Raw genomic sequence first — 14033 nt, forward strand, 5'->3', positions numbered from 1 at the left:
CACTTTGCCTACTGCATTTGACAGCCTCACTCTCAGTTGCTTACATTGCAGCTTCAGACAAGGCCTAAAAGGAAATGAGGCACTGGTATATCCAGCGGTGTCAAAGACTCCCCAAAGTCTCAACTCAACCTGGGATGTGGATGAGCAGACAGTGCAGCATTAGATGGTACAAGGTACTAGAACCTTGCACTGAACAAAGCCTCAGCTCGGTTTCCGGCAAGCCATGTGAATGCGGGCCGGCACCCAACCTCTCTGAGCCAGTTTCTTTTCCTGTTAAATGGAGATCACCACCAGCTTATTTCTTGACTCACACACTTCTGTAGAGCTTGTGTGCTAGTCCTGTATGAATATTTACTCACTTAGTCTTTATACTAACACTCTGAAATTGCCATTATTACCATTTTCCATTTTTTAAAAGACTTTATTTATTTATTTGAGAGGTAGAGCTACAGAGAGAGAGGTCTTCCATCCTCTGGTTCAGTCCTCCAATGGCTGTAATGGCCAGAGCTGAGCTGTTCTGAAGCCAGGAGCTGGAAGCTCCTTTCAGGTCTCCCACATGGATGCAGGAGCCCAAGGACTTGGGCCACTTTGTACTGCTTTCCCAGGCCATAGCAGAGACTGGATGGGAGAAGAAGCAGCCGAGACATGAACTGGCACCCATATGGGATGCTGGTGCTGCAGGCAGAGGCTTAGCTTTCTATGCCACAGCGCCGGCCCATCGTTACCATTTACAATGAGAAAACTGAGGCTCAGAGAGGTTAAAGGAATTGACCAAGGTTACACAGCCAGCGGGTAGATGAGCCAAAATATGAAGTGCAGGCAATCTCTCCAGTGTGAGTCTCCACATTAGTCAGCTTTTTGTTACCACAACAAAATACCTTAGGCAACTAAATTTATAAGGAGAGAAGTTTAATTTAGCTCAGTTTTGGAGGCTGAAGTCCAAGGTCAGGTGGACCCACTGATCTCTGATGAGGGTGGCAGATGGCAATGGCAGAGCATACAGAGGAGGGGTTGTAGAGAGAGACAGAGCAGAAAGAGGAGCTGGGCCCAGCTTGCTTTTGTAACAACCCCCTCACCGAGTTATCTTTTGAGGGTACTTCCCAACAACCGAAGGACCTCCCACTAGGTCTACCTACTGACCACTCCAAAACGATAACGTTTCTACTCTCTCATTAAGTACTATTAACTCATTCTTTGGGGGTTTAAAGCTTGGTGGGAGTGTGGGAGCCAAATCATATGCAAACCATAGCAGTCCCCACATCATGCTGCCTTAGAGTTTTTTCTTTGAATGGATTATGGAGGACACCTCTGCCACAGAGAAAGTAAAAACTTGGAGAAATCCAGGAGCGGAGTAACCTTGGACAACAAGGGAGCTGGGGAGGGCACTGTGGTGCAGTGGGGTAAGCCCTGCTTGGGATGCTGTATCCCACATCAAAGCAACTGGTTTGCTCCCTGCTTCTGATACAGTTTCCTGCTAATGTGTACCCCGGGAGGCAGATGTTGGTCCAAGTATCTGTGTTCCTGTCATGCATGTGGGAGACCCAGATGAAGTTCCTGGTTTCAGCCTGGCCTAACCTCAGCTGTTATGGGCATTTGGGTAGTGAACCAGTAGATGGAAGATTAGTCTCTCTGTCACTCTTTTAAATAACTAAATAAATCCACCTCTCCCACCCCACCTCCAAAAGTCTCCCGGGTCACTCCTTCAAGGTCACAGTTGGGCAAAGAGCCAATCAAAGGAAAGGATGGGCCCAGACCTCAGCTGGCAGAGAAAAGAATGGAAGAGATCCCTCAAGCTGTGGGCTCCACACCCTGTTCTGCCTGTGAACCCTGGCTCCTTCACCCACATAGGGGAGGGTGGTCTGAGGCCTTCCCTACTCTAACATTCTACAGACTAACGACTCACGGCTTAGAGAATGGTTGTAGAGAAGGGAGGAGAGAATAAAGCCTTCCTGAAGAAGATGACTCTTCAAGCTGTGTTTAAAGCTGGCTCTATAAGCTGAGAGAATACTTAAGAACCTCATTTTTGAGGCCAGCGCTATGATGCAGTGGGTTAAGTGGCTGCCAGCATCCCATATGTGTGGGGAGCAACCCGGACTAGACTGTTACTGGAATTAAGACTTATTCTATGCATCTGCTCTCCCACAATATGGCGCTGGGAGAGAAGAAAACAGCTTCTACACAGCTGCCTCCAGTTCAGCCAATAAACTGTAGGACTTGCTCCTGATTGGAGGAGAGCAGCGAACTCGGCGTGTGGGTAGCCGAGTTGGGATTGGCAGAGGAGGACTATAAAGGAGGAGAGAGACGGCATGCACCAGGAACATCTAAGGGGAACATCTAAGGGGAACACCTGTGCAGCCCCCGAGAGAGCCGGCCGGCGGTGTGCCGCTCCCCTGTGGAAGTGGGGAATGTGGCCAGGGGGAACTGCCCTTCCACGGAGGTGGAAGGGACAGTAGCCAACCCGGGAAGAACCAGCAGCAAACCCGGGAAGGGCCGAGCAGACGAAAGAACAGCGCAGGGTTTAGTGTCGCTCCTTCACGAAGAGGGGGAGCGACAATATGGGTGCCAGTTCGAGTCCTGGCTGCTCTACTTCCAATCCAGCTTCCTGCTAATGTGCCTCTGAAAGCAGAAGATGACCCAAGTGGTTAAATCCCTGCCACCTATGTGGGAGAACCAGACGGAGTTTCAGGTTCCTGGCTTCAGCCTGGTCCAGCCATAGCTACTGCAGCCATTTGGGGAATGAACCAAAGCATGGAAGGTCGGTCTGTCTCTCTCTCTCTCTCTCTTCCTCTTTCTGTAACTCTGCCTTTCAAACAAATAAATAAATCTTTTAAAAAAGCACCTCATTTTCTGGTGCTTTTTTCTTTTCCGCTATACCTTGGTGGCTGATGTACTCACTTAGGTGAACAACATTCAGGAGAACAGGGTTAAGAACACGGGTTTGGGATGTAGGTGGACTTCAGTTTGGGTGCTTCTTCCGGCTTCCTGGCTAGGTGAGACCCTGTGCAAGTTACTGAAGCAGTCTCTGCAGTGTCATCTATAACTTGGGGACAACACACATAATTGGCAGAGATGACACGAAACAAACCCTGCAACACGCTCGGCACAGGGTGGGCACGTGGTGATGCCTGATGTAAATTAGAAGTTACTATTTTATAAGAAATTGAGGTTTGCCTCTCAGCATGGCCATTCCTTTTACTTTGGGCCAGCGAATGTTTTCTCATGGTTTGTGAGGTCAATCCACAGAACAAAGGAGAAAACAATGTCTCTAGAAAGTGTGGTCTAAGCTGCTTATTTTCTTGGATTCCTATAGATGGCACACAAGGCCACTCCTGCCTCTTAATCAAAAATCAATCAATCAAGGTTACCTCTATGGGTGGAAGGTGAACTTTATAAGTCCTTTGTTTCTTTAGTTTTCTTTTTTTTTTAATTTATTTGAAAGCGTTGGGGCTGATGCTGTGGCATAGAAGGTTAAGCCTCTGCCTGAAGTGCCGGCATCCCATATGGGTGTCTATTCGAGTCCTGGCTGCCCCACTTCCCATCCAACTCCCTGTTAATGTGCCTGGGAGGGCAGCGGAGGATGGTTCAAGGAATTGGGTCCCTTCCCTGATGGGGAGACCTGGATGCAGCTCCTGGCTTCAGCCTGGCCCAGCCCTGGCCATTGTGGCCATTTGGAGAATGAACCAGTAGGTGAAAGATTTCTCTCTCCTTCTCTCCTCCCACCCCCTCCTCTGTATTTCTGCTTTTCAAATAATTAAATCTTTTAAAATTAACAAAAAAGGCAGTGTTACAGAGAGAGAGAGAGAGAGAGAGAGAGAGATCGATCTTCCATCAAATAGTTCATTCCCCAAATAGCTAAACAGCTAGGGCTGGGCCAGGCTAAATACAGGAGCCTGTCAATATGCTAATCCTCCACCTTGCGGCGCTGGCACACCGGGTTTTAATCCCGGTCAGGGCGCCAGATTCTGTCCTGGTTGCCCCTCTTCCAGGCCAGCTCTCTGCTGTGGCCCGGGAGTGCAGTGGAGGATGGCCCAAGTGCTTGGGCCTTGCACCCGCATGGGAGACCAGGAAAAGCACCTGGCTCCTGCCTTCGGATCAGCGCGGTGCACTGGCCACAGCGCACCGGCCACGGTGGCCATTGGAGGGTGAACCAACGGCAAAGAAAGACCTTTCTCTCTGTCTGTCTCTCTCACTGTCCACTCTGCCTGTCAAAAAAAAAAAAAAAAAAAAAAAAAGACAGGAGCCTGTAACTCTATCTGGGTCTTCCACATGGGTAGCAGGGGCCCAAGCACTCAGGCCATATTCCGTTGCTTTCCTAGGTACATTATCAGGAGCTGAATTGGAGGTGGAACAGCAGGAACTTGAACCAGCTGTCATATTGGATACTGGTGTTTTCAGGGGTGGATTAACCTGTTGTACCACAATGCTGGCTCCTCCAAACGCCTTTTGAAAAGCACTATTGAATATGCTTTTAGTTGAAATTATTGTCATTAAACTCAAAGTTCCAAAGGTAGTTCCTTCTTTTTTTTTAAAGGAAAGCTTTTTTTTCTGTTTGTTTTTTAAAAAATACTTATTTATTTGAAAGGCAGAAATACATAAGAGACAGAGATCTTCTATCTGCTGGTTCACTCCCCAAATGTCCAAGGCTGGCCCAGGCTGAAGCCAGGAGCTTAAAACTCAATCCAGGTCTCCCACATAAGTGGTAGGAAGCCAAGTGCCTGGGCTAGTACCAGCTGTCTCCCAGGGTGCTTGTTAGCAGGAAGCTGGAATCAGAAGAGGACCTGGGACTCCAACTCAGCCACTCTGATCTGAGATGTGGGCATCCCAGGCGGTGTCCTAACTGCTGCACCAAACATCTGCCTTCTGAAAGCAGTTTTCTCCTTTAGTTCATCGGTAAGGAGTCTGCTCAGATCCAAGTGATCTAAGTTCAGTTTCTATTTGCTCCTTGCTCATTAAGAGACACCATTAAATGGGCCAAGAATCAGGTCAGAAATACTGCTGTGTGGCTGGAGTACTGCGGAATGATGTACTACCTTATGTGCCTTAGAGAGCACTACGTGCATTATTTAGAACACTGATTGTGGAGGAGCAGGCGGTAACAGCAGGGCTCCCTATCTGAGAAGGGCCAAGGAAGCATCAGTTGTCAATGGAGGTGTATCACCGCCCTTGGAAAGCACAGGCATGTCAGGAAGAGGGTGAACCATTACTTGAAAAGGAAAAAATAATCCAACTAGGGCTGCAGTTCCTCACCATTTTACTCCACATGGAAAATCAGGCATTAATGCTCTCCTTTCTGCTCCCACACAGAAGGAGATAATGGCAGTAAGGTAGGATAAGTGGAGGGACTGAATTCACAGGAGAATCAGGAAGAAGACACAGTCTCTGTTCGTCATAGAATCACAATCACTGCCAAAAATGTGGCTTGTCCTAATTTTAACACAAGGATAATGTTAAAACCATAGAAGGCCAGCTCACAGAACGCAGAGGTCCTTGAGTGGAGAGGCCATTGCTTGGCCAAGTGCTGGTGTGGGGCTGCCTTGTGTTGTGGTCTCAACATGCCCTAACAAAGATGGCCAATGTCTTCTCCAGGCAGCCCACAGGCTGCAGGCTGAGCACGCAGCATTAAGCCCTGGTCCTCATCAGCCTAATTAGAACAAGTCCCAATGTGTGGGCTAAAGCTGCTTATAAAGGAACTTGTCACTTAGCCAAACTGAGAGCTGCAGTTCTTATCTAAACACAGGATATACTCCCGTGAACTCGGCTCTGTCAAAGCTAAGACAGGAGCCTGTATGGCTATCAGTAATGAGAAGTACAGACTGTCCATCCAAGTTGTAGAATATAATTCTGCTACATGCCAAGATATGGCTAACTTTATCTTTCAGATTCTCTCTCTCAGATTTTCCTTCCACTCAAAATAAACCTGCTTCCCAGATGCTAACTTTTTTTTTTTTTTTCAAGATTTTATTTATTTATTTGAGAGACAGAGTTACAGTGAGAGGGAGAGGAGAAGGAGAGAAAGGCCTTCCATCCAATAGTTCGCTCCCAAATGGCCGCAATGGCCAGAGCTAGGCTGATCCGGAGCCAGGAACCAGGAAACTCCTCCAAGTCTCCCACGCGGGTGCAGGGGCCCAAGGACCCAGGCCATCTTCCACTGCTTTCCAAGGCCACAGCAGAGACCTGGATTGGAAGAGGAGCAGCTGGGACGCGAATCGGTGCCCATATGGGATGCCAGCACTGCAGGTGGAGGATTAACCTACTGTGCCACAGCACCTGCCTCCTCCAGATGCCAATCTTTATTGAGTGTTCACTGGTACCTGAATATGCTTTATGGAAGAGAGCAACTGTACCTGAAGGTCTATACAATACAAATGGCAATTTAAAAAACACTCTTAAACATTCTTATTAAGGTATAACTGATATGAAATAAACTATACACATTTCAAGTGTACCATGACAGGTTTTTACATGTGTGTATTTATACCTGTGAAGCACTGCCACACTCAACATAGTGAACATAATAGATTTAGTTGCAAGTCACTATTACAGAATGTGTGGACTTATAATTTATGTAAGTATCAAGGCATGTACTATTTTAATACCTAATTTATACTATCTTAAATACTTATTCTACACCATTTTAATATTTCATCTACACTATCTTTTTAAAAAAATTTTTTAAAAAATTTTTTGACAGGCAGAGTTAAGACAGTGAGAGAGACAGAGAAAGGTCTTCCTTTTTCCGTTGGTTCAAGCCCCAAGTGGCCGCTATGGCGGCTGGTGTGCTACAGCTAGCGCACTGTGCTGATCTGAAGCCAGGAGCCAGGTGCTTCCTCCTGGTCTCCCATGCGGGAGCAGGGTCCAAGAACCTGGGCTATCCTCCACTGCACTCCCGGGCCACAGTAGAGAGCTGGACTGAAAGAGGAGCAACCGGGACAGAATCCGGCGCCCCGACTGGGACTAGAACCTGGGGTGCCGGCGCCGCAGGCAGAGGATTAGCCTAGTGAGCCGCGGCGCTGGTCAATCTACACTATCTTTTAATAGTTAATCTATTCACCTAAAAATGCCAATTATAATAATACCAATTGACTAGAAAATCAAGTGAGAGAAAAACAAAAAATTTTAAAAAATTTTAAAAAATTCCTGGTGACTAAAAAACTATGTTGTGTGCTAAAACAGTCAAGCCAGTTCCCAAAGAGGCCTCGCTTATTTGTCTCACCTCACACTCTTACACCTTAATGAACGTACTGGGAATATATCCTTATCCAACGATGACGCACAGTAGAGGCCTGCGGAGAAACTCTATAACTTGGCCTGAATTTAATTTGCAGTTAGCCTGGCCTCTCTTTTAACCCCTCCTCACCTATGTTTTCTGCCCTTAATTATAGCTCTATTTTCATCTTGGGAGGCAGAACTGAGCCACCAAAAGGAAAAATAAAAGTCGATGATGTCATTTGCAATGTGCTATATTAAAGTTGCAACGCAAAAATGCACATACTCACCATAAAATGCTAACTATTCAATTAAATTCACCCAATGAAAGAAATAAATGTTGCCTAAAGGTTTCACACCATCGAAAACGCTCTTTAGTTCCACCTACCTGAACGCCTGGCATTGGTTTCCCATTCATCCGTTCCCTAGTTCAGATAGTGCCTGCCCTGCACTTTCTAAAAGTCTTTAATAACTGTGCTAAAAAGTGAGTCAATTTGGAGGAGTCAAGTCAAGCATTTCAGTTTTTAATAAGCACCATAAACCATCCCAACTAAAAGGAGAAGAGTCTGCATTCTCACCTGCTAGAAGGCACTGGGGCAAGGCATGAGCTCCATCTGACATACAGACTTACTAGGACTGAGAAAATAGAATTTAAGGTGCTTTGAAGTATTAGCTGTGTATACTTATTTGTGTGTGTCTGTACATTTGTGTTGTATTTTAGAGCACTGATTTTTACTGTTATTTTATTTGAAATGCAGAGATAGAGGCAAAGAGAGATCTTCCATCTGTGGGCCATTCTCCAAATGCCCACAACAGCCAAGACTGGACCAGACTGAAGCCAGGAACCCAGAACTCAATCCTATGTTGGTGGCAGGGACCCTGAACCATCACCTGCTGCCTCCCAGGGTTCACATCAGCAGGAAGCTGGATTGGACGTGGAGTCAGGTCTTTTTTTTTTTTTTTTTTAATTTTTTTTTTATTTTTGACAGGCAGAGTGGACAGTGAGAAAGAGAGAGAGACAGAGAGAAAGGTCTTCCTTTAGCCGTTGGTTCACCCTCCAATGGCCGCCGCGGCCTGCACGCTGCAGCCGGTGCACCGTGCTGATCCGATGGCAGGAGTCAGGTGCTTCTCCTGGTCTCCCATGGGGTGCAGGGCCCAAGCACTTGGGCCATCCTCCACTGCATTCCCGGGCCACAGCAGAGAGCTGGCCTGGAAGAGGGGCAACCGGGACAGAATCCGGCGCCCCGACCGGGACTAGAACCCGGTGTACCGGCGCCGCAAGGCGGAGGATTAGCCTATTGAGCCACGGCGCCGGCCGGAGTCAGGTCTTAAACCAGGTACTCTGATACAGGATACAGGCATCTTAAGTGATAATTTATCTGCAATGCCAAATGCCTGTTCCTATATATATACGTGTTTTAAGGAGGAAATTAGTAAGGTATAATAATGGAGAGGCAAAAAAATCTGATTTAGATGTTATACAGTCTCTATTAAAATTAAAGAAGCACAAGTTGAACTTTTCTTCTTAATTTAAGAAAGTTTTCATGGACAAGTTTAGATTGATTGCCTGCCATGATTCTAAGCCAGTAAGTTGTTCAACGTATGTTGGGGGGTAAAAAGGAATAGGGCACCTGTTCTGTTAAATGAGAGAAATCAGTGAGGAGAGAACTGAGTAGAAGACAGAAAAATTGACCTTGTATATCAAGATTAGCAAAGGAACCATATTTACTGGCATAAAATTAAAATTATATACCTCTAATATCTGGTCACCAGCCCAAAGCCTCCCATCTCTGGCTGCTGCTCCTTCTTCATAGACTTCATGTATAACTATTGCATCCTATAAAAAACAAATCACTATTAATTTTCAACAACCACAAGTGTTTCCTTAAGAAAACAATCAAACCACAAGCAGCAACCTATAATTTGCCAATAATGTTGTATCTTCTCTGACATAAACAAGACACACAGCCATGTGCTATTCAGAGATATAATTAAGGTCTCCTATGATTCGTGTTAAACTTTTCCCACATGTTTTACTGTTACCCTGTATGCTGCTGCCATGCATGAACTTGAGGTGAACTATGTGTCATTCTCATTTATATTTTATGATGTATTTTGAAACACGGTTGAGACGGGTTTTTATGGGTATTCAAAGATTTGGTATAAATGTGTGGCCTGATTAAGGGGGTTTGCCAAGCCTCATTACTTGGGCAATGAAAGAGAAGGACATAGTGGAATGAATCAGCCCTGGAGGACAAGGCATGGGATAGGGGAGGCAGGCATTGGACCTAAGTGTAAGACAGCTGTGGATCTGAGCTCTGACTGCCATTGTGTCATCTTGGACATATTAATGCCTCTGAACTCAGCACTCTGAGCCAGGAAATGAGGACACCAAGATCAATAGGAAGTAAGCGTTGGTTTAAGAAAAGTATTTCACAGTTAATAAATAATGAATAAAACAATCTGTATCAAAATTAATAATGTTAAATATTTTTTTATCAACATAAAAATCACATTACCAATGTAAAGGATTCAGGCAATGACAGGTGTTACAAAGACTGCCTCCCATCCTTGGCCTTGGTCCTGTTCTCCCAAGGCAATCACCACTAAGGGTTTCCAAAGGAACTCCCTAAACAATTCATATTTATTTACCCAAATATTTATAGTTTGGTGGGATTATTCTAAATTATTAAACTGAATTTGTTCACACCACTTCCCCCTCTTTCCCATCCTGTTGAACAAGAAGTTAAGCTTTGAAATTCCTTGCCTTGGGGCTTCTTGTGTGCTGACAACTAGAGCAACCAGAAATCACGGGCCCCTCCTGCTTTTAATAAAAGTGAGGATACTGAAAAGACTGTGTTTAGGTGTCTTGGAGGGCTGCCGGGTGAGGTCAAGAGCATTTCAGTGCAGGCTGGATACAGAGGTCTACAGATCCACAGTGAGGAATTTCACCTGTACTCCCCGGGGTCCTCCATTCTCTGTTCTGGACACACGCAGGTTGTGAAACCTGCAGGCAAGCATCAAGGGTGAAGGCGCAGGGCAGACTCCAGGCACAATGGATCCCAGCCTTGAAAGCAGCCCCATATCCAAGCTGCAAGCTCGTGGACTTAAAGAGATAATGCAAGCCTGGGCAACGATGGGCTTGAAGATTACCAGCGTGGACTGATGGTAGTGATCACAGAGCCTTGCCAGTGTCTGTGTGTTTTGTTAAGACCCTGGAGAGTTAATGAGCCACCAAAATGGCTGAACTCCGTATTAGTCCAGAAGGATGGCACTGCAGAAGTTCACATTCAGAAAAAAATGAAATATTTCTTGTAAAAATATGAGGGCACTTCAAAAAGTTTGAGGAAAAGGAGAATTAAAAGATTTTGCAATGGGGCCAGTGCTATGGTGTAGTGGGTAAAGCCATCGCCTGCAATGCCGGCATCCCATACAGGCACTGGTTTGAGACCTGGCTGCTCCACTTCCGATCCAGCTCTTTGCTATGGCCTGGGAAAGCAGTAGAAGATGGCTCAAGTCCTTGGGACCCTGCACCTGCCTGGGAAGACCTGGAGGAAGCTCCTGGTTCCTGGCTTCGGATCGGTGCAGCTCCGGCTGTTGCGGCCAATTGGGAAGTGAATCAGTGGATGGAAGACCTCTCTCTCTTTCTCTGTCTCCTTCTCTCTCTGTGTAACTCTTTCAAATAAATAAATAAATCTTTAAAAAAATGTCGTAGGGGCCTAGTGCTTTGGTGTAGTGGGCTAAGCCTCCACCTGCAGCCCCAGCATCCCTTATGGGTGCCGATTCGTGTCCCACTGCTCCTGTTCCAATCCAGCTGTCTGCTTACAGCCTAGGAAAGCAGTGGAAAATGGTCAAGAGCTTGGGCCCCTGCACCCACATGGGATACCCGGAAGAAGCTCCTGCCTCCTGGCTTTGGATTGGCCCAGCGTGGACCATTGTGACCATTTGGGGAGTGAACCAGCAGATGAAAGACCATTTGGAAAGCAAACCAGTGGATAGAAGACCTCTCTCTCTGTCTCTCCCTCTCACTGTAACTCTGCCTCTCAAATAAATACATAAATCTTTAAAAAAAAAAAAGGTGCTGCAAAATTTTTTGAAATCCATGATAGTTTTCTCATATTACAAATTTCCATGAACTTTTTGAAGACCCCTCATATAATAAGTGATGGAAAAAAAATTCCAAGCCACATTTACTTTCTTACAAAATACAAAACAAACAAAAAAAGAAACAACACAAAATAACCCTTCCTCCACTGCCCCTGCAAAGAGAGGATTTTTTTTTTTTTTGGACAGGCAGAGTTAGACAGTGAGAGAGAGAGAGAGAGAGAGAGAGAGAGAGAGAGAAAGGTCTTCCTTTTGCTGTTGGTTCACCCCCTAAGTGGCCGCTACTGCCGGCACGCTGCGCCAATCCAAAGCCAGGAGCCAGGTGCTTCTCCTGGTCTCCCATGCGGGTGCAGGGCCCAAAGATCTGGGCCATCCTCCACTGCACTCCCTGGCCACAGCAGAGAGCTGGCCTGGAAGAGGAGTGACCAGGACAGAATCCGGCGCCCTGACCGGGACTAGAACCTGGGGTGCCGGTGCCCCAGGCGAAGGATTAGCCTAGTGAGCCACGGCGCTGGCCTAGAGGGCTTTTTAAAATACAAATTCTGGAGTAGCGAAGCAACAACAACAACAAAAATGAAGGGGGCCTATAACTGAATCACCCCATCTGCATTCCAAATACCTTCACAATATTGAATACTTCCATTCTACATCTGTACAGTTCTGAAAACAGTCCTTATGATAGCAAGAGCCAGAAAAGGTGCCATGATCCAGGCAATCCATTTTTCAGATCTTCTACCAGCAATAGATCTAGACTTATGGAATTTCCAGACCCAGGGTGTTTTCATGCTGGCAAGAGTCTGCTTCTCTGGACGGTTTCAGGGGAATGATTTTGCGAAAACTTGCTGCGTCAGCGACCTGCAGTGAGCTCCACAACACAACCAATATCCCAACAAGGGTCCACTGTACTGACAACACGCAGGCAGGGGTGCTGCTGCTCCTGGGAATACCTTCTTCAAGATGCAGGTTTGCCATCTGGTGCCCAAACACCTCATTTCACAGGAGCGGGAGAATCATACACTGAATCCAGACTACACATGGATTTCACAGGGCTTGATGTTCAGTATCAACTCCTTTGATTTTGATACATTGCAAATGAGAAAATTTTATCCATTCAAATTGAAAAGGAGAGAAAAGACCCGATGGGGTTTTTATTCCCTAAAAGTATTCTGAATCCAAAGCCCTTAGATGGACTCTCATACATAAAGAGAAAACACTGTGAACAGTCTCATAAATACTGAATGCATGGCCAATGATGTGATTTTGGCTCAAAAATCTTTCTGTATGAAAACTCCTCATTGGGGCTACTGCTGTGGTGCAGCGGGTTAACACCCTCGCCTGAAACGCTGGCATCCCATATGGGCGCTGGTTCTAGTCCTGGCTGCTCCACTTCCAATCCTGCTCTCTGCTATGGCCTGGGAAAGCAGTAGAAGATGGCCCAAGTGTTTGGGCCCTTGTACCTGCATGGGAGACCCGGAAGAAGCTCCTGGCTCCTGGCTTTGGATTGGCACAGCACTGGCTTTTAAGGGTGCACATTAGCAGGAAGTTGGGTCAGAAGTAGGGGAACTGAGACTAGAACCTAGGAACTTGGATATGGGCTGTGGGTGTCCCAGGTGGTGGCTTAACCTGCTGTGGTACAATGTATGCCCCCTATTATTTTAAATAAGGAATTGGGAGTTGATATGTACCATGATTCTTGTTTCCTTTTTTATTTATTTTTAAATCTATTTAAAAGGCAGATAATGAGACAGAAATATGTGTATGTGCATGTGTGTGTGTGTATGTGTGTGTGTATATACACACTTTCATTCCCCAAATGCCTGCCATAGTGGTGGTGGTGGGGCTGAAGTCAGAAGCCAGGAACTCAGTCCAGGTCTGAGCCATCACTGCTGTCTCCCAGGGTCTGCATTAGCAGGAAGATGGAATGGGAGCTGGATACTGAATCCAGGTACATCGATGTGGGAAGCAGGTATCATAACTGCTAGGCAAAGTACTTATCCTCTTTTTTTTTTTTTTTTTTTAATTACTTATTTATTTAGGAGACAGAGAATGTCTGCAAGAGTTGGGATAGGGGCCAACTTCAGGCTGATGCTCTGAGCCATGCAATCTAGGTCTACCACATGAGTAGCAGGATCCCAGTACTTGAGCCATCACCTGCTACCCCTACGGTCTACATTAACAGGAAAGTAGAATCAGGAGCTGGAACCTGGAATTACATCCAGGTACTCTGAAAGAGGATGCAGCTGTCTTACCTGGTGTCTTAATCACCACACCAAATCCCCATTTCACACATGTGATTTTTACCTCCTTTTTGGATAGCTTCCTAAATTTTAAATTCTAGAGCTATTCAAGCAAAATTGCAGCTCTGAGTGACTTCTCCCCTGCTAGCCCTTCCTTTCTTTGCATATTTAAATAATAGCCCTCCACTCAATAATACCTGGGTGACTCTTAGGCCTGTATTCCTGGATCAGCCTGTTCATCATCTCCCTGTGGGAGGATTGCTGGCTTACTGCAAGGCGGGGTCAGAGAGGGGAATGGCTATGAGAAGGCTCTGGAGTCGGAGCTCCTCCATCTGTATCTTGGCTGCTACCACAGGCTTGGGAGGACTGTTAACGACTCCAGGTCTCAGCTTTGACATGGTTTTTATGACATTATCTACAGATAAGGCTTATGTATTGTGCCAGCACACAGTAAGGGAGTGATAAATGCTATTTTTAATATCAGAT

At 46.1% G+C, this 14033-nt stretch overlaps 1 protein-coding gene across 10 annotated transcripts in view; it reads right to left on the reverse strand.

Moving 5' to 3' along the window:
* Nucleotides 1-14033, reverse strand: part of PATJ (PATJ crumbs cell polarity complex component) — a 438074-nt gene that overhangs the window by 39592 nt on the left and 384449 nt on the right. For all 10 annotated transcript variants that reach the window (XM_070078398.1, XM_070078393.1, XM_070078397.1 and 7 more), the window contains one exon: nt 8960-9043. In XM_070078398.1, coding sequence (XP_069934499.1) covers nt 8960-9043 — 84 coding nt within the window. The remainder of the gene's footprint in view (nt 1-8959; nt 9044-14033) is intronic.

This window comes from Oryctolagus cuniculus, chromosome 7 (assembly GCF_964237555.1).
Source record: "Oryctolagus cuniculus chromosome 7, mOryCun1.1, whole genome shotgun sequence".
NCBI lineage: Eukaryota > Metazoa > Chordata > Mammalia > Lagomorpha > Leporidae > Oryctolagus > Oryctolagus cuniculus.